General features: G+C 41.4%; 1 protein-coding gene across 1 annotated transcript in view; it reads right to left on the bottom strand.

Moving 5' to 3' along the window:
* The window catches only part of LMO7 (LIM domain 7), a 104,224-nt gene that overhangs the window by 33,195 nt on the left and 52,155 nt on the right, over positions 1–18,874 (bottom strand). The window contains exons 10-13 of the mRNA XM_068984293.1: positions 11,370–11,487; positions 8,224–8,366; positions 6,524–6,950; positions 3,890–4,198 (exon numbers count right to left, since the gene is read on the bottom strand). Of these exons, the coding sequence (XP_068840394.1) occupies positions 3,890–4,198; positions 6,524–6,950; positions 8,224–8,366; positions 11,370–11,487 (997 nt within the window). The remainder of the gene's footprint in view (positions 1–3,889; positions 4,199–6,523; positions 6,951–8,223; positions 8,367–11,369; positions 11,488–18,874) is intronic.

Below are 18,874 nucleotides of genomic sequence, written 5' to 3'. Positions count from 1 at the left end.
AGTGAAGGTGACAAGCAGGTAAGATGAACAGGAGGAAGCTGTGAGAAGGTTAAAACTTGGGTACTCTTAAAAGAGGCACTATTGTAGACTTGGGCATCAGAAGTGTAAAAAGCTTCCTTCCCTCCACATGTATTTATCATCCTGATTCTGGGTTCTGATCTAATAATCTGGAGCAAAGGTTCTGAAACAAGGATTTGGTTGAGATTTGAGAGCAGAGGGCTAGGACAAGACAGAAAACAAAACAAAAACCCGGGCAACACCCTTCTGCGGGGGAAAGGCACATATGCAAGGCAGTCAGAGCAGGCCAGAGGACTCTGGGAGCCACACTGCTTCCTCTTGCCCTGGGTTCCCTTGAGAATTGCCCTGGCAGCCTGGATTGGCAGGGAAGAAGGAAAAGGAAGCAACCCCTAACAGAAGTAGAGGAGAAAGGGAAAGAGAGCGAAATAAAACTCCAGATCAGCAATGGAGATGAGAAAGAAATTCCTGAGCAGATTTTTTAAAAGGTCATTACGTTCTTCCTTTGCTAAGTCTTCGCTCTTTATGCTATGAATTCCCTTCTTACCATAATTCTGTGACAGGCTACTAGCCCATTTCTGCCCTTAGATTTCACCTCCTTAAAATAATTTTCTAGAACATCACAGTGCTCACATTCCTATAATATCACTTAATCCTAAAAGTCCCACATTAAAGAACCTATAAGGACCTAAATTACCTGCTGGATCAAATTCATATGCAATTCAATTCAGTAAACGTGATAACTATGGGTAAAAGCCAAAAAGTGAAAAAAATGAAAGTGTTAGTCACTTAGTCACGTCTGACTCTTTGTGACCCTGTGGACTGTAGTCTGCCAGGCTCTCTGTCCATGGAATTCTCTAGCCAAGAATACTGGAGTGGGTAACCATTCTCTTCTTCAAGGAATCTTCCCAACCCAGGGATCAAACCAGGGTATCCTGCATTGCAGGCAGTCTGAGCCACCGGGGAAGAATACCAGTGAAGAAGAAAACACATGGACAAGAAAAAATTCAGTGAATGAAACTTTCAAGGGGGAAAAATTCAGTGAACGAAACTTTCAAGGGTGAAAAATTCAGTTCCAACAAGGGGGAGGAAACAGACATCTTGACCCACGAAGGAACCAACCCTCTGGGCTTTGAAGGAACAAGAGGACTTCAAAACACGGAGATGACTGAAATGAACATTTTAAAATAGGGCAACAATAAGAACAAAAATACACGTGATGTGTTCATGAAAGTAAATGGTGTGTTTCAGAGAAGTCAAGCAGTCTCATGTGAAGAGCTTTCAGCTACTTCCCGTCTCTTTCTCACAACACAAGGTGGTGTAGGCAACCTTGAGTCAAATGGCCTAAGTTCAAATCCTGACTCCATCACTCCATACCCTGTGTGGACGTGGAGAAATATCACGACCACTTCATGCCTCAATTTCCACAGCTACAAAACAGCAATAAGAGGTTCATTGTGAAGATTTAATAAATGATTCCGTGCTAAGCCTACTGACATGACAAGCATTCAGTAAACATGAGCTGTGCCAGGGCTACAAAGAGAATTTGGGACCAGTCATGAGGGACCCCAGTGTTCTCGAGCGCTCTGAACTTCACAGAAGGAACCACAGCATGCCACTGGGGGCTTTGAAGCAGAGAAATTAGCCAGTCCAGCCTGGCATTGTGCAAGTTAATCTGGGGCCAGCCTTGTGTAGGATGCATAAAGATCTGTGACTATTTTACAAAGTGTTTGCATTAATGAGGGAAAGGGCCGGAACTAGGGTAGCAGAAGCAAGGATAGAAAAGGGTAACAACATCGAGAGAGATGCTGTAGAAAGACAGGAAAGGATACTGCCCGCACACGTGTAGTAAAGAAAGAAGACCTGAAGAATACTCTTTTACAAAGCTACCAAGGTGTCTACCTGAAACCAATAGAATACTGCAAATTAACTACACTTCAGTTAAAAGAGAAAGACATCTCAATGTTCAGCCAGACACTACTTTTTATTTTTCTCTACTCTGAACTCCTAGAATTGGATAATTTGCAGGCATGTTGCATACACCCGTGCCATACTGGTCCTAGGCTGTTCTGTGCATTCCCCACCCTTTGCCCAGGTCAGCAAGTGCCTTCTGAGTGATAAGAGCAGGGCAATGCTACATAAGTCACTTTCCTCGGAATGTGGAAGTGGACACATCAAGCATCTCTAGAACAGGCAAGTAAGTGATCGTATAACATAGAAGTCTGGTCAAGAATTCCAATTGCTCCACTTATTAATTCAAGCCTAATTTTGCCTGGTAGCATTCCACTTCAAGTTGGGTGACTAAAAGGCATAAACACGCTAATGATGAAACCTGAAACCATGCCACAGTAACTCAGGTTCCTCTGAACTGCTCTGACCTGGAACACACACCCACACTTAGGCTTTTTCTTAATCCATGGATGCAGCTAGTCACCTGTTACCCTGAGGGAGCTGCCATCACTAAGCACACAGGAAAATAATCAGGCTACTTCATGGGATTTGCTATTTGAAAAGAGGAAGGCAAACTGGCAAGTCCATAAAACAAAAGGCACCTTGCTCTCTCTATTATTCATCCACTGGCACCTTATGATCCCCAAGTATAACAGAGGCTATTCTTCTCATCCATTGAGACATATGATGCTAATTACATATTCCCAGTTCTTTAAAATGGAAGTTAAAACATAATTTACAACCAGTCATTTTTTAGCAACCTGAAGAAATTGCTTTAGATACTTTTGTAAATACGGATAGGAAAACTGGAAGAGATATACCTAAGTGTCAAAGAATATCTCTAAATGATGGGATTACCAAACCATTTTTATTGTGTATATTTTCCAACATTTCCAAATTTTCTCAAGCACAGAGTCTTTTATAATCATGAAGAGATAAGCTTACTCTAAACTTGTAAAGCTTTGCTGTAGTGATAAAAATGAATGATACTAAAATACACTATGTCATATTTTACACAAAGGTATTTCATTAATATAACTTAGGCCACGTTATATACTTGATGTTGTGCCTTGGAAAATATACACTCTAGTAAGGTACCTCTAGGCTAGACTAAGTCACAGAGCCATAAAAGCACCTCCACACTAAAGGCTTCATACAACTCTCAAATTGCTTAATGAAGGCTTTTTCCAAAAGAGAAAAGTTTCTTTCGGTTCTCTAGACAAGCAACAGGGCCTCCCAGGTGGCGCTACTGGTAAAGAACCTGCCTACCAATGCAGGAGACCTAAGAGAATTGGGTTGGATCCCTGGGTCAGGAAGATCCCCTGGAGGAGGCAATCCACTCCAGTATTCTTGCCTGGAGAATCCCATGGACAGAGGAGCCTGGCAGGCTACAGTCCATGGGGTTACAAGAGTCAGACATGACTTAGCAACTAAACCACCACCACCACACTTTTCATATGGTAGAAAAAGAAGTGCCATGTCCTTACAGGCCAGTCCCTCTCATATGTATCAATTTCTCCTTGTGGTTAAGTTCACTTTCCTGAGAAGTGGCTTTTATTACCCATTTAACTACTAGACCTGCATCTAAAATCGCCTGAGTAACCCTTGCACCTGAACCTGGACTGATGAGCACCAGCAGTGCAAGTCAACAGCTGCTGAAGTGGGGAGTAGGGAGTGAACCCAGCCTAACCAGAGGGAGATTGGTCCCAAAAGTCTCCATACACCCATATCAGAAGGGTCATCTGGATCCATCACAGAGCTGGAAGAGATCTACCTCCTCCAAGATCTGTTAAAAATAAAATGCAACATCAATTTCTACATTATCAGTCAAGACTGTCATGCCCAGAGGTGAGAAATATGGTTTTCTGACTTAAATCCTTTAGTTTTTAAGCAGCAGGTTATTAAAAGGCCTTTCCAAACTCACCTGTGACCTGGGGACCTCTGCCTGTGGTGAGCTTCTCCCTTCTCCAAGCTCAGATGTTAAATCAGGGCTAGATATTGAAGACAATGTGTCTTTAGAAGTGGCAGCCTGATCCTGGGAAAGAGACGAGTAGGGAGGTGTAGGAGAGGGCAACCGCATCACACTTTCTCTGGGCGCTTCGGCCTCTCTTTCACTGGATGAGCCGGACGCAAGCTGGCTTGTGTCAGGTCTTTGCACAGAGATGCTGATCGAACTGCTCTGGGTTCTCTTAACGCCTTCTATGTCTCCATTATACTTCCAAGAATCATCCATCTAAATAAGAAACATCATTGTAAACTTGCTGTTCTGTTAGATTTCTATTTTAAAGTATATACATTAGATTAATATTTTAAGGTAACAAAAGTAACATGTAGCTCCCACAGCAAAGTAGCTATTACTAAAAGGCTGGAGGAGCATGTTCTCTGACACTAACAGATATGCACATATGAAGTGGGAGGAACAGCTGATTTTATGAAAGTGTTTCTATTATAAACAGACCTTTAAAACATGCTTTGCACATTTATATTACTCCCGGTCAACAGACAGAAATCTAAACTAGTTCAGTTGCATACCCCACACTATGGATATCTATAATTTATTCACTTGATTATGCTTCAATGTCATTTAAAGTGTGCCCAAGATATTACATATACCAGCATGTTTATTTTTGTAGCATAAATTCCTAAAGGTAAACTTAACCAAAGAATATATGTGTAATATAACTTTTGTATACACACACACACACATATATATATCTTTTAAAACTGTAACAATGCACTCCCAAATTAACGTGTAAGAATGTCAGTATCTCTGCAGCCTTGTCAACACCACACATTTTGAACGTTTTAAATCTTTGTCGTCTCATGGGTAAAAAGCTGTACAGTTCATGCTTGCTCTAATAAGACTACACATGCTTCTATGTGCTTTCTGTAACCAACCTTTCAAAGTCCCTCTCCCTTGAACTGGCCACTCATTTATATATCCACTTTTCTACTATTTATTTTTTCCTTATCAATTTGTAGGAGCATTTTAAATCTTAGGGATATTAAACCTATATATAAAATACATTTTACTAATATTTTTCTGAGCCTGTATAAATGGAGTCTTTTGACTACATTAACGGTGTCTATCATATAAATTTAATTTTTATGTTGTCAAATATGTCTGTGTTTACTTAATATAATGGTCAGGGGTTTTTCTGGTTAGTTTAGGCAGACTTTGCTCACTTTGAATTTTTTTAATCAAATCTTTTCTCTTAGATTTTTAGGATTCTACTTGGCAGAGGTAAAAGGAATTTGAATACCAAAGCGCTCAAGACTGTCCTGCTTCCTTTCACATAATTCAAATTAATACAATCACTTTCAGGTACATGGCACTGCTTCATTCTCAGAGTAAATGATTCTATATTCTTTAAAACCCCAATAAAATATGTATTTTTTGAACCATGAGATACATTTTAATAAATACATTCAAATGTATCAAGTTCTAATGAAGTGGGAAATGAGGATACACAGAAAATTTGGGCATAATCACCTAAGAATATTTAGGTTAAACTGCATGAAATTGCTGTTTTATAGGTCAAAAAGAACTAACTACTGGCAACTTCATATAGTACAACCTAACACTTCACAATGGGGCTTCCCAGGTGGTGCAGCGGTAAAGACTCTGCCTGCCAATGCAGGGGGTACAAGAGACTCTGGGTGGGGAAGATCCCCTAGAGAAAGAATTGGCAACCCGCTCCAGTATTCTTGCCTGGAGAATTTCACGGACGGGCTACAGCCCATGGGATCACAAAGAATTGGAAGCAACTGAGCACACACAGTATTCAAAATAGATACATCTGAGAAAATATGACACTAAAAAGTAAATGCTCCAATGCATTCCTTTTTATAGCTGAGTAATATTCCATTGTGTGTGTACCACAGGTGGATGGAACTGGAGCCTATTTACAAAATGAAGTAAGTCAGACAGAGAAACTCCAACACTGTTTCCATATATGTTAATGCATATATATGGGATTTAGAAAGATGATAACGATGATTCTATATGCAAGGCAGCAAAAGAGACAGAGATGTAAAGAACAAATTTTTGGATTCTGTGGGAGAAGGTGAGGGTGTGATGATTTGAGAAAATAGCATTGAAACACATATATTACCATATGTAAAACAGATGAACAGGGCAAGTTCGATGCATGAAGCAAGGCACTCAAAGTCAGTGCTCTGGGAGGATGAGGAAGGAGGTGGGAGTGGAGTTCAGGATGGGGGGACACATGTACACTGCAGCCAATTCATGTTGATGTACGGCAAAAACCATCACAATATTGTAATTATCCTCCAATTAAAATAAATTCTAAAAACTGAAAAAAAATTTTTTTAAGTAAATGTTCTGCCTTAGGATATAGTTTATTTTTTTTAAATGTGTCAGCTCTCCTTTCACTGAATTTGAAATTTAAACAGTTCTGCGTTGTTGCTGTATTTTAAGTATTAAATGTCTATTGAATCTAAAACACTTTACATATCTAATATCTCTAACAGAAACCTCCGCACAAATTCACCAGTGTTTTGCACTGGAGAACAGACCAAGGGAACGCACATTTACCGTGTACGATCTCGGGAGTGATGAGATTCCCCTTGACTGAGAGCCAAAAGGTCTCGGTGTGACCACAGAGGTTAACCTGGCCGCATCGGTTTTCTGGTAACTTCTGGGGAGAGTTGCTGAAACTCGAGTCAACTCCATCTGTGTATTCAGTGAATGCTGAGACGACAAAGAGGCTGGGCGCTGTTCTTCCACAGGGCTTCTAGAAGGAAACCGAACTTCAGCTGTGACCTCCCTTTTTGCAAAAGTTGTAGAATCCTGCTTAGGAATTTCTGTCGGATAAGTCGTTCCTTTCTCTTCTGCTCTCTCACTCTGGGAATAGGCTTCTGGCATAGGCAGCACAGGGGGAAGCTTTTCTTCATTCAATCCATCATCAAAAGAATACAGCCTCCTTCTCGACGTAACTGTAGACATCTGATTTTGGGATTCCCTTAGCAGAAAGAAACACCATAACCACAAAATTATGCTTTTGACACCCAGAGGTGGAGAGACATGTTATTTTGGTCATAACATAAAAAAGGATAGGAATAAAAAGATGGCTGACTTAGTATAATAATGTAATAAACAGAATGTGAGAAAAAATACACGTGAATTTTTCAACATCACACAAAGGATTAAGAGCTTGATTTTTTTTTTTCCTTAAAGAGGCTAAGAAAAATCTGTGAAGTATTTGCAACTGTAAAAGGATTTTCACAGGAAAATAAGAAAATTTTAAATAAGAGATTATTCAAATTTCCATAACACACTTTAAAGATAACTGACAACCAATTTGAACCCTCCAAAGATGCAGATTTCTTAACAGGGTTGAGAGAGTTCCTGTATACAATTTACAATAGTTTTGTAAAAATAGAAGGCCACAAAAGATTCAGACTTTCAATAAGATCAAGTTAGAAATCAAGCTGATTTCATACAGCTTGGTAGAATCTGCATGGACAGTTATGGCAGATTAAAAGTCACCATTTCTATTTTCAGAGAAATTGATGAAACAGTCTCTTGGCTATTATTCAGTAAGGAGTACATCCCAAGCCAACTGCATTGCATTCAAGTGAATGAAACTGTGTTTACCATTGTCTTCTAGGGACAAAGGAGCTTTGTTTAATTCTACCTGACAGCACCTTTCCTTTTTGACATCCTCCTTAAAGCATATTTGCCTTCTCCCTGACCCATAAATATCTCAAGGTTTCATAGAGCAACTGCTCCACAGGCAAGTTTAACTGGACCTTTATCCTGTTATGTTGCAAAGCAAAAGATACACCCCTACAGTGATGTTTATATAGTCTTCCTTTAAAAGTACAATTTTAATTGCACCATGCCAACATGAAAAAGAACTTTGTTACATTTTACACAATTTAGTTAAGAATGAGAGCCATTTTTTTAACCATTCCATTCTTACATTTACTTTAAAAGGAGGAAAAAGTTGTTTATTTTTGCAAAGATAGCCAACATCAGCCAATTCTGCATGTGAATATACAATGTATAAGGAAGGAACAACGAATGCCACTTTTAAGTACACCTTTCTTTCATTAACTCAAATCACTACTTATTACAGCAGTACTTTGCTTTTTCACTGCAGAGCAAAACGCTCAAAGGTGTATGCATATGTGATGACAGTCTAATATTGGTGCATAAGTACAGCTCACAACACTTACACAAAATATCTAACACTGGTTTCCCCAACCCTGAGATGCATTTGGTCTCATTACCTGTCCTGCAGCATTTCGTTAAATGTCTTAGATCTTCTCTCCGACTTCTCAAGAGCCTGCTTCTCAATCTCCTCCCTCTCCTCCTTTTTCTTCTGCAGATCCGAAGTGTAGCTTTTCCGACGATCTTTCCATTTTGCAAGGTCCTGACAGAGAAAAATCACGTCAGCCCAGGCACACCTGAATTTCTACACACTCTTTCCAGCAGTGAGCGCGCGCCAGAGGATCCCATTACGTCGCTAAAACTATTCACTCCAACTTGATGCCAAGGTGCCCTAATTTTGCTTTTTATAGCCAGCATTTCTGTACTGAGCCTTTATCTCATGCTTCTGTCTGAAAGCCCTGACCTAATAAGATAGACCCCATTTTTGTTTTCCCAGGTAGTGCCTGCCTTGTTGCCCATTTCACAAAGAATGCTAAACGCTTGTAATTAGATGCCAGGTCAGAAAGGTCGGGAACTGTTGCAAATTTATTTTCATCTCACTCCAATCATCTGGTTCTTACGTGAAATGACATGTTTCATTAGTCAAACTAGAACAGAAACATGACTGTAACATGGCTAAGTATAGAGACACACATTAAACAAATACAGAGGTCGGTCTCTACTTGGAGGCAACAGGGCCACAAACACACAGAGGAATAAACTGTGCTTCCTCTAGAGGAACTCTCAGTCCAGAAGGGAAAGACAGACAGGTAAATAAAGTTCAACAATGAACGTGAAGAGATTGCATGAGAGAGTCCGGGGTGTATGGAGAGAGTGGTCAATTCTACCCTGGGAAGGGAGGGCCAGGTGTGGAAAGGCTTTAACGGGGAAGCCAAACAGGATGATATGGCTGGATGGCATCACTGACTCAAAAGACATGAGTTTGAGCAAACTCTAGGAGATACTGAAGAACAGGGAAGCCTGGCGTGCTGCAGTCTGTGGGGTCACAAAGAGTCGGACACGACAGAACAATTGAACAATAAAGACTCAAGAACATGATTTCGAAGCAGTTCAACTCGCCGTAAGCACAGGGCGATAAGAAGATCACACAGGAAGCAGTGGCCATCTTTTCCCATACATCCATCCAGGACGCATCCTGGGAGTGACCCCCGGGACACTCAACCTGATTCATCTTTAAAATTAGTCCCGGCGGCCTAAGCTGGTTCTGACATTCAGGGGGTTAGGACAGTTTGGATGGTACCAACTTCACTGTGCCACCCAGAGAAGTCCCACGCTGAGAACTGCTAGCGGCACTGCAGCCTTATGCAAAGTTCCAGACTAAAAAAAACAAACCTCACCCCCCCAGGCACATAAAATAGGTTTGGTTTACACCCTTTGGGAGCAGGCAGGGCCATTCCTGCTTCAAAAAAAAAAAAAAAGCCTGAAATCAATATGAACTATTTCCAGAAAGAACAAAAGCAGTGCACATCGGTCCTGAAGGACTGAAGCAGAACTAGCGTGAATTTTCATCTGACTTAACCTAAGCGATAACCCCTCCATATCTCTCACTTTCATCTCCAGTTACCATGTATTTTGGCAAACTGCCACTGAATTTCTGTTTCTTGACAATGACATTGAGATCCCAAATAAAAGAAGTGGAATTTAGAAACATAGCTAAGGCAGGGGTTTCATCTGTTACTTAATATTTAATTCCTTTGAAAATTAAGATTTACTATCTCTGACCCTTCTGTTCATACTACCACTCAACCCTCTTACCATAAAGTTGTGCTCAGATTTCTTTGGGTCTGCTATATGTAATTTATCTATCGTAATTGTTTACACTCCTTTGCTGGGTGCTATGCTCAGTCGCTCAGTCATGTCCAACTCTTTGTGGCCCATGGACTGTAGCCTGCCAGGCTCCTCTACCCACGTGCCATTTCTTACTCCGTGGGATCTTCCTGACTTGGGAGACTGAACCCAATCTTTGTGTCTCCTGTGACTCCTGCATTGGCAGGCAGATTCTTAACCACTAGCGCCACCTAGGAAGCCCCTTAGACTCCTTTGAGAGTGAATTGTGAAAGTGAAAATCACTCAGTCGTGTCCAACTCTGTGACCCCATGGACTGTAGCCCACCAGGCTCCTCTGACCATGGGATTCTCCAGGCAAGAAAACTGGCGTGGGACATGTCTCCTGCATTGGCAGGGAGGTTCTTTACCACCAGTGCCAGCAGGGAAGCCCATAAATATATACAGTGTATATGTGTCAGTGAAAGTCACTCAGTTGTGTCTGACTTTTTGTGACCCCATGGACTGTAGCCCACCAGGCTCCTCTGTCCATGGAATTCTTCAGGCCAGAATCCTGGAGTACCATGCCCTCCTCCAGGGGATCTTCCCAACCCAGGGATCGAACCCAGGTCTTCCACATTGTGGGCAGATTCTTTACCATCTGAGATACCAGGGAAGCCCAAGAATACTGGAGTGGGCAGCCTATCCCTTCTCCCAGGGAATCTTCCTGACCCAGGAATCGAACTGAGGTTTCCTGTATTGCAGGCAGATTCTTTACCAGGTGAACTACCAAGGAAGTCCTACACTCCTTTGGCCTATAACAATTGACCCTTTTAAAAAAGGCACAGCTCTCTTCTGCCAGGGACAAAACTAAAGATTAAATCTTTATCCAAACAGACATCTGGATATACATCAGCTCTGTGAAAACATCTTATTTTGATTCACATTCAATAACTCCTTTTTTAACCAAAATAGTACTGAATTATCATTCACATTTCTCCCCAAACCTTCTCTATTAACTCTCAGAACACTTTCATCTCTCCCTGCTGATCCCCAGTCTCTGTGCTCGTCCCCTGCTCCCCCTAAACCATAAGCAAAGTCTTCCCTTTCGTGAGCATCACTAACAGTCATACCCCAAATGCAACCACCAGAGCAAGTAAACAAGACCTACACTGCAATGAAGCAGCTTCTCATTTTTGAGAACCCACAGAAAATATCAGAAGATAAGGAGCTTCTGTGTTTCACAATGGCCTTTAAGATACAACAAATGGAGCAGAAGGGTTTAAAACTCTTTTTTAAAGGGAGTTTGCTCATATTTTCTATGGAAATGTAATCCACCATCAAGAAAAATCGTCCCTTGAGTATACTGACTGTCTTCTTGGAGAAGAAAGAAGAGTCCAATAAACATATCCTCCCCATCTCCCAATAAGCAGCATACTCACATCCTGCCATTTCTGGTCCTGTTCTTTTAACTGGGACTTGATTCTCTGCATCTCCTCGTAACGTAGCTGACGCAAGCTCTGAATATCCTCTGCGCTGACATCACTCAAGGACTTACTCCTACGACAAAAATACTCAATAGTAACCAAGGTTCGTGGGACCGGATTCAAGGTTAAAACTGGAAGGTTGGGCTTATATTTGGAAATTCCATCTACAGTTCTGCGGTACTACCTAGATGCTTTCGTGATATCACAGAAATAGCACTACAGAGATAAATGGTGTTTTTCCAAAACGCAGAAACAAGAGCCTAGCACTCCAGCCAAATGTGAATTCTTTCACAGAATGGCTAAATGAACCCTGAACCATGCTGAAAAACATAATCTGACGTTCATACTTAGGGGAGTCGATGCAGAAAAAGATTACATTAGAGAAAAAAAATTATTAGTCCCTAGATTCACCTGTCTTTATCTCCTCCAGAGATAATCTCTTAAGGTTTGGCTGCCTTTTCTGAGTACTTATTAAATTATTTAAAGATTACCTGATATTTTCTCCTCAAGTTCAATGCCATGAAGACATGTGCTGCTGCGGCTGCTTCTCAAGGGTTCTATAAAGACCTGCCCCACCACTGCACCGTGCCCAGTCTCAAAGACCACAGTGGTTTCCAACAGCCAGTTACTATATAACCTTTATTATAGTCTTCTTTGGTATTAAGGCAGTTTTTGTTTTGTCCATGTGTGACTGCTGCCATGAGGATGTAATGTGGATTAGGTCTCAAACAGCTCAAACTAGAGTACTTTGTTTGAGTAGAGTGGGGTGTTGCCCAGGAATGTGTGCTATACACACATCAAAGGAGGGGGTACTAAGGCAGACCTCCTGGAAGGAGAGGTCAGATCTGCATACTAAGGAGTGAAGAGACACGAAGCCTGAGTGTGAGGTACCCAAAATGTTCTTTCCTGCCACTTCTGCTTATATTTCATTGTAACTGACTCCTCTTTTAGATGTTTAAATAGCTTTGCATCTCTTTCTTGGGCCTCTAAATTTGCCTTCCCCAAGATTTTGCCACACTTTTTTAATACACTTGCCCAGCTAGCTCAGGAATTCAATAACGATCTCTATGCCAGTGACTCCCAAATCCATAGCCTAGGACCAGTCTCTCTGAATCAATCCCAATTGCTTGTTAAAGAAACATCTCTGCACGGATGTCCCCTAGGAATCTTCACTGTAAAAGGATCAATAGGAACAGTATCTAGAAAGAATTTTGTTAAGTGATAAGTTATATGACTATAAACATATGGTTATTTGGCTACATGATATAGCCAAAAATTTTGTCTCCAAACCTGCTTTTCCTCTTGTTAATAGTGTTACTTGCCCTCCAGTCATTGACATTTAAAATCAGAGAGCCATTTTTCACCTTTGTCTCTCCCTTCTTTAAACGTTCAATTAGTTACCAGGTCCTCTTACTCAGTGTCTTTTTCTTTCCATTTCTGTTGCCAATACCCTAGATCAGAGCACAATCAACTCTTACTCAGACTTTTAAAAAAAGCTTCTTAAATTATCACTCAGCCTCCAGATGCAGTGAAGGTCTTTCCTGAACTCTCCCCTTCAACTTAAAAGCCCTTTCAACAGTATATATTCCTTTTTAAATGCCACTCATTCTTCAGGATCCCTGTGAGACTATAGTCTGGTTGTGTGTGTCTGTGCGTGCTCAGCTGATCCAGCTCTTTGCACTTCCATGGACTGTAGCCCACCAGTCTCCTCTGTCCACAGGATTCTCCAGGCCAGAATACTGGAGTGGGTTGCCATTCCCTTCTCCAGGAGATCTTCCCATCTCAGGGATCGAACCTGGGGTTCCAGCATTGCCGGCAGATGTTTTTTACCATAGTCTGGTTGGATGTATGCAACTATTCACTCTCTGCCTGGAAGTCTAATGGGCAACTCAAACTTCACTGAACAGACCAAGACCACGACTGCTTATCCTACAATCCACGTTCATCCCATAATCCATTCATCTCCCATCTTCCTCATTTCAATAAAAGCCAACTCCATCCTTCCAGTACACAGGCCAGAAATCTTGGAGCCTTCCCAGATTCCTTCTTCTCTCACATGTAACTGATCCCATTGGGAAATTCTGCCCCTCTACCTTCTGAATATATCTAGGGGGTAACCACTTCTCACCGCCTCCATCTTCACTACCCTGATCCAAATCATCCTATCTCCTGCCTGGATTATTAGAATCATCAGCCCCCTTGCTTCCACTAGGGTGTATTCTGAACACAGCTCCTCTGTCCATGGGATTCTCCAGGCAAGAATACTGGAGTGGGTTGCCATTCCCTCTTCCAGGGGATCTTCCCGACTTAGGGACTGAACCTGCATCTTCTGCGTGGCAGGTGGATTCTTTATCACTGAGTCACCAGGGAAGCCCACTTAACGGCGTATGACTATATAAAAACCTGATTTGAGACTATAAATTCACTTAAGTTGTAACTGCAAAGAATCAGGCTATATGAGCTAATACAAGGCAAGACACTAAAAAGATTTTTTTCAGCTCTAAGATATGAGGGGAATCTGAATGCCCAACACATGAGGTTACAGAAATTCCAGAACAAAATTGGAAACATCAGTATTTTAAGTAATATTTTGGTGGGAGGAAGGCCGACCAGTCTCAGCAGGTCCCGACCCTTTCAGTCCTCACCCTCCTTCACTGGGAAACTTTAACATGTGTCTTTTCAGAAAACACCATCATTATGGGGTAGAGGCTCATCACCCTCCTGGGGAGCCCACAGCACAGCCTGGCACATAGAAAGTGTTAGGTGCTCAGTTGTGTCTGATTCTCTGCCATCCCATGAACTGTAGCCCGCCAGGCTCCTCTGTCCACGGCATTTTCCAGGCAAGAATACTGGCGTGGGTTGCCATTTCCCTCTCCAGGGGATCTTCTTGACCCAGAGATGAAACCTTCCTGCATTGCAGGCAGATTCTTTACCATCTGAGCCACCAGGAAAGCCCTCAGTGGTCCCCTATATAAATAAACGAGCCAAACATGGGCCGGAGTAGACAGGTCCCTGTGGAAGGCAGGAATGTGAGCCCCCTGTGTTCCCTGGGATCAAGTTACCTCAAGAAAGCCTGGCACATTCCAAACAGGCTGTGGCAGGCACCAGAATGAGACAGGAAGTGAGACCCAGCAGAGGGATCTAATTTTCACCACTCTCTCTCTCCCCACCCCTACCACCCTCTGAACATCATTTAACTCTTCTCCATCTCAGTTCCTCATCTGGCTAAACCAGGAAGGAGTTGCTGGGAAAAACGGGTCAGTTTATGTTGATGGCATTTCAAAAACCCATCTGGTGCTACACACCAACTGTTCTTATTAAGGCAAATATGATCATGAAAGATCTACAGAAAACTGACTCCCAAAGCAGTTTCAAATTAGAGAGGTCACCCCAGGCCCCACTGATAAAATCGAGAACGTTCTGAGTGTAGAAGCCTTTCAGCCAGATCATGAAGAATTCTTGAAGAATTTAACAGCATAATAGCAAACTTCTGAGGGCTTACTATGTGCCAACAAGACTGCCCAGCAGTCTCCATCGATCACCTCATTATACAAAGCCCTAGTCTGATTTTACCAACTCAGGAGCTGAAGATCCTTGGGAAAACTACAGTCTATTTCTCTTTCTCCACGTCTCTAAAATGCAACCTAATACATACCTGACTACCTCCCCAAAATAAGTCCCATGGATATTCCCAGGAAGATTGTTTGGGAAAACTGTAAAGGACTACACAGCCCTAGTATGTTTTGTATCAGTAGAATGAATTACTATTCACTGGCAAATCACAATTCTCTTGCAATTCATTTACCTCTGTATTTCCTTATTTGGAAAGACTCTGATTTAGAACTGCATTTGGACTTCTTCCAAAAAATACAGGTCTAACATGCTGCATTTTCAGGTGAATAATTTTTTTAAAAAAATAGCATAGGGTGAAGAGAGAAAGAAGGGGAAGTTTACAAAAAAGGGGAGTAGATTATAAAACAAAGTCACTGAACCCTACTCTTTTTTTCCCACAATGCTGGGACTAGTGTTACAATGAGCATTTTTCTAAAGAAGTCTCAGGAAATTTACAGATGAGTATCTAAGAACTAAGGGATCAAAAAGGACTGACATGTAGCAAAATTTCCTAAATATAAAATCACTGATAATCTTATATTGTAAACAGCAATTCCATGATACTTAGTTTTGGGTCCTCCACTTTCAAGCAAAGATATGAATATATCTATTTATGCACCTCTAAATATATTTCCATTAACTGTTGCAGGAATTCTCTGAACACAAATCAATAGTAAAACCTGGGAAAGAGACTTTAGAATTATCATAAATTATACTGATAAGACAGGAGCAGGAAATGGCAACCCACTCCAGTATTCTTGCCTAGAGAATCCCATGGACGGAGGAACCTGGTGGGCTACAGTCCATGAGGTCACAAAGAGTCGGACACGACTGAGCGACTTAACTTAACTTAACTTATACTGATAAGACAACATACAAGACTTTTCCTTTATAGGTGTAGAGTCTATTATCAATGTTTCTCTACAGCAGCACTACTGACATTTTGGGGCAGAAAATTATTTATCGTAGGGGGCAGTCTTGTGTATTGTAGAACATACGGCAGTGTATCAGTAGCAACCTTGCCCCAACCCATCCCATGTGACAATCAAAAATGCCTGCAAACATTGCTGAATGTCTCCTGGTGGCAAAATCTTCAGGAAGTAACTCACATTGACTAGGTTTTTCCTTCCTGTTTGTTGTCTTAAGCGCCTTTATTGCTGTTTAGCTGCTCAGTCGTGTCTGACTCTCTGCAACCCCATGGACTGTAGCCCACCAGGCTTCTCTGTCCATGGGATTTCCCAGGCAAGAATACTGGAGCGGGCTGCCATGTCCTTCTCCAGGGGATCTGCCCAATGCAGGGGTCGAACCCAGGTCCCCTGCATTGCAGGCAGATTCTTTCACTGCTGAGCCATCAGGGAAGTCCAGGTGCCCTTACAGTTCTCCAGAATATTTTTTTTTTTTTGGCCAAAACCCATAAGTAAAATACACATGTCTTAGTTGTCTTTGATTATAACTTCACCTTGAATCACTGTTCATTTCCTGTTGGTACTGGCAGTAGATGCCATGGCTTAATTAATGACATTACAAAATTACAGCTATATACCATTACAAATTTCTTTGTCGTTAACAGCTTCTGCCAAGAGGCATCATAACCAAATTTTCAAATGTCATGGAACCATATGACAAGTCATGCAACACAAAAGCATACGTGAGAAAATGACAGCCACATACAAAGCATCTTACTAAAAATAAAGTGACAAGTGTTCAATGCCAAATAAAAAAGCAAGCCAGAAATAAACAATCTAAGGCTGGAAAGGGTGATGCACATTCTCTTTAACTCTTTGGTTCTCAACAAAAAGAAAGCGTTCATGTTACAGGCAGTTATTTTCCATCACAGGATATGGAGCAATAATGATTTTTCCAGGTAAGTATCCCACACTGGAAAACATGCAAGCCATCCAGAGAAATATCACCCAGAAATATCACTTGTTTCATGTCTATAATCATTTAAAAACATATTTATAAACATGAGACAAACTCTAGGCTAAGTCTATCAGTTCAGTTGAGTTCAGTCACTCAGTCATGTCTGACTCTTTGCGACCCCATGAATCGCAGGACAGCAGGCCTCCCTGTCCATCACCATCTCCTGGAGTTCACTCAAACTCCCGTCCATCGAGTCAGTGATACCATTCAGCCATCTCATCCTCGGTCGTCCCCTTCTCCTCCTGCCCCCAATCCCTCCCAGCATCAGAGTCTTTTCCAATGAGTCACCTCTTCGCATGAGGTGGCCAAAGTACTGGAGTTTCAGCTTTAGCATCATTCCTTCCAAAGAAATCCCAGGGTTGATCTCCTTCAGAATGGAATGGTTGGATCTCCTTGCAGTCCAAGGGACTCTCAAGAGTCTTCTCCAACACCACAGTTCAAAAGCATCAATTCTTCGGCGCTCAGCTTTCTTCACAGTCCAACTCTCACATCCATACATGACCACTGGAAAAACCATAGCCTTGACTAAATGGACCTTTGTTGACAAAGTAATGTCTCTGCTTTTTAATATGCTATCTAGGTTGGTCATAACTTTCCTTCCAAGGAGGAAGCGTCTTTTAATTTCATGGCTGCAATCACCATCTGCAGTGATTTGAAGTCCCCCAAAATAAAGTCTGACACTGTTTCCACTGTTTCCCCATCTATTTCCCGTGAAGTGATGGGACCAGATGCCATGATCTTCGTTTTCTGAATGTTGAGCTTTAAGACAACTTTTTCAGTCTCCTCTTTCACTTTCATCAAGAGGCTTTTTAGTTCTTTTTCACTTTCTGCCATAAGGGTGGTGTCATCAGTATATCTGAGGTTATTGATATTTCTCCCAGCAGTCTTGATTCCAGCTTGTGCTTCCTCCAGCCCAGCATTTCTCATGATGTACTCTGCATATAAGTTAAATAAGCAGGGTGACCATATACAGCCTTGACGTACTCCTTTTCCTATTTGGAACCAGTCTGTTGTTCCATGTCCAGTTCAGTTGAATTTAAATTTTTGTTTTCATCGCAGATCAACTTAAGAAAAAACTTGTAACAGAGAAAACTTTTCAATCCCAAATAACAGATTTTTTATTGCAAGTGGTTTAAAATGTACCTGAGTTTTCTGAAGACCTATCTGTATTACTTTCCATTATTCGACAAGTCATGCATTATTCATTGGTCTCCATTTATAGACAACCTCACTTTATTTGTGTTATCCTGGCAGTTAGCTGCATGGGGAACAGCATTTAAAACAAACAGTGTACTATGCAAGCAGCAGTCTTGAAACAGTCTACAGAAGGCATTTGCTGCTGCTGGCTAGGGCCCAGAAAAATCCTTATAGCTTGCTGAGCTTCGGCATTTGGATTTCTCTCTTCTTTTCTTAAGCCAGTCGCACAATGTGTCCCTAACGGGGAGCATGTACAGTCACTGGAATAGCTGTACAGGTTTACATTTCCATCAAGTACTTGAACTCAGTGTATTCACATTTCCTTTAAAAAAAAGCAACCTGCTTACATTACAAAGTCTTATTTACCAATGAAAATTCTTCTGAAAGTTATCACTCAAAGTGCTTGATGCTGCAAAGATTTTTTATCTGTTACAGCTTTCCCACGACGAATCGAGATTAGCAGACGCTTAAGTGTCATGCTAAAAATTGCCTCGTACACCCTCCTGATGGAGATGTTTTAAGCACACGTGAGGAACCAGATAGAAGATAATGTATCTTTGCAAGGCATACTGAAAACATGCTTGGAGCCTGATTTTCAACATCAGTGGCTGAGAATTACTGGCAATTAGTTGCTCATTGCTCCATTATGTCCTTGACATCTAGAATGGCTATACTGCTTCATATAGTGATTTTAGTTGATTTAGTTGATTTTAGTTCCTTATCATAAA

This window comes from Capricornis sumatraensis, chromosome 12 (assembly GCF_032405125.1).
Source record: "Capricornis sumatraensis isolate serow.1 chromosome 12, serow.2, whole genome shotgun sequence".
Classification (NCBI taxonomy): domain Eukaryota; kingdom Metazoa; phylum Chordata; class Mammalia; order Artiodactyla; family Bovidae; genus Capricornis; species Capricornis sumatraensis.
Note: the sequence above shows the minus strand (reverse complement) of the source record. Positions and strands in the feature narration are given on the sequence as shown.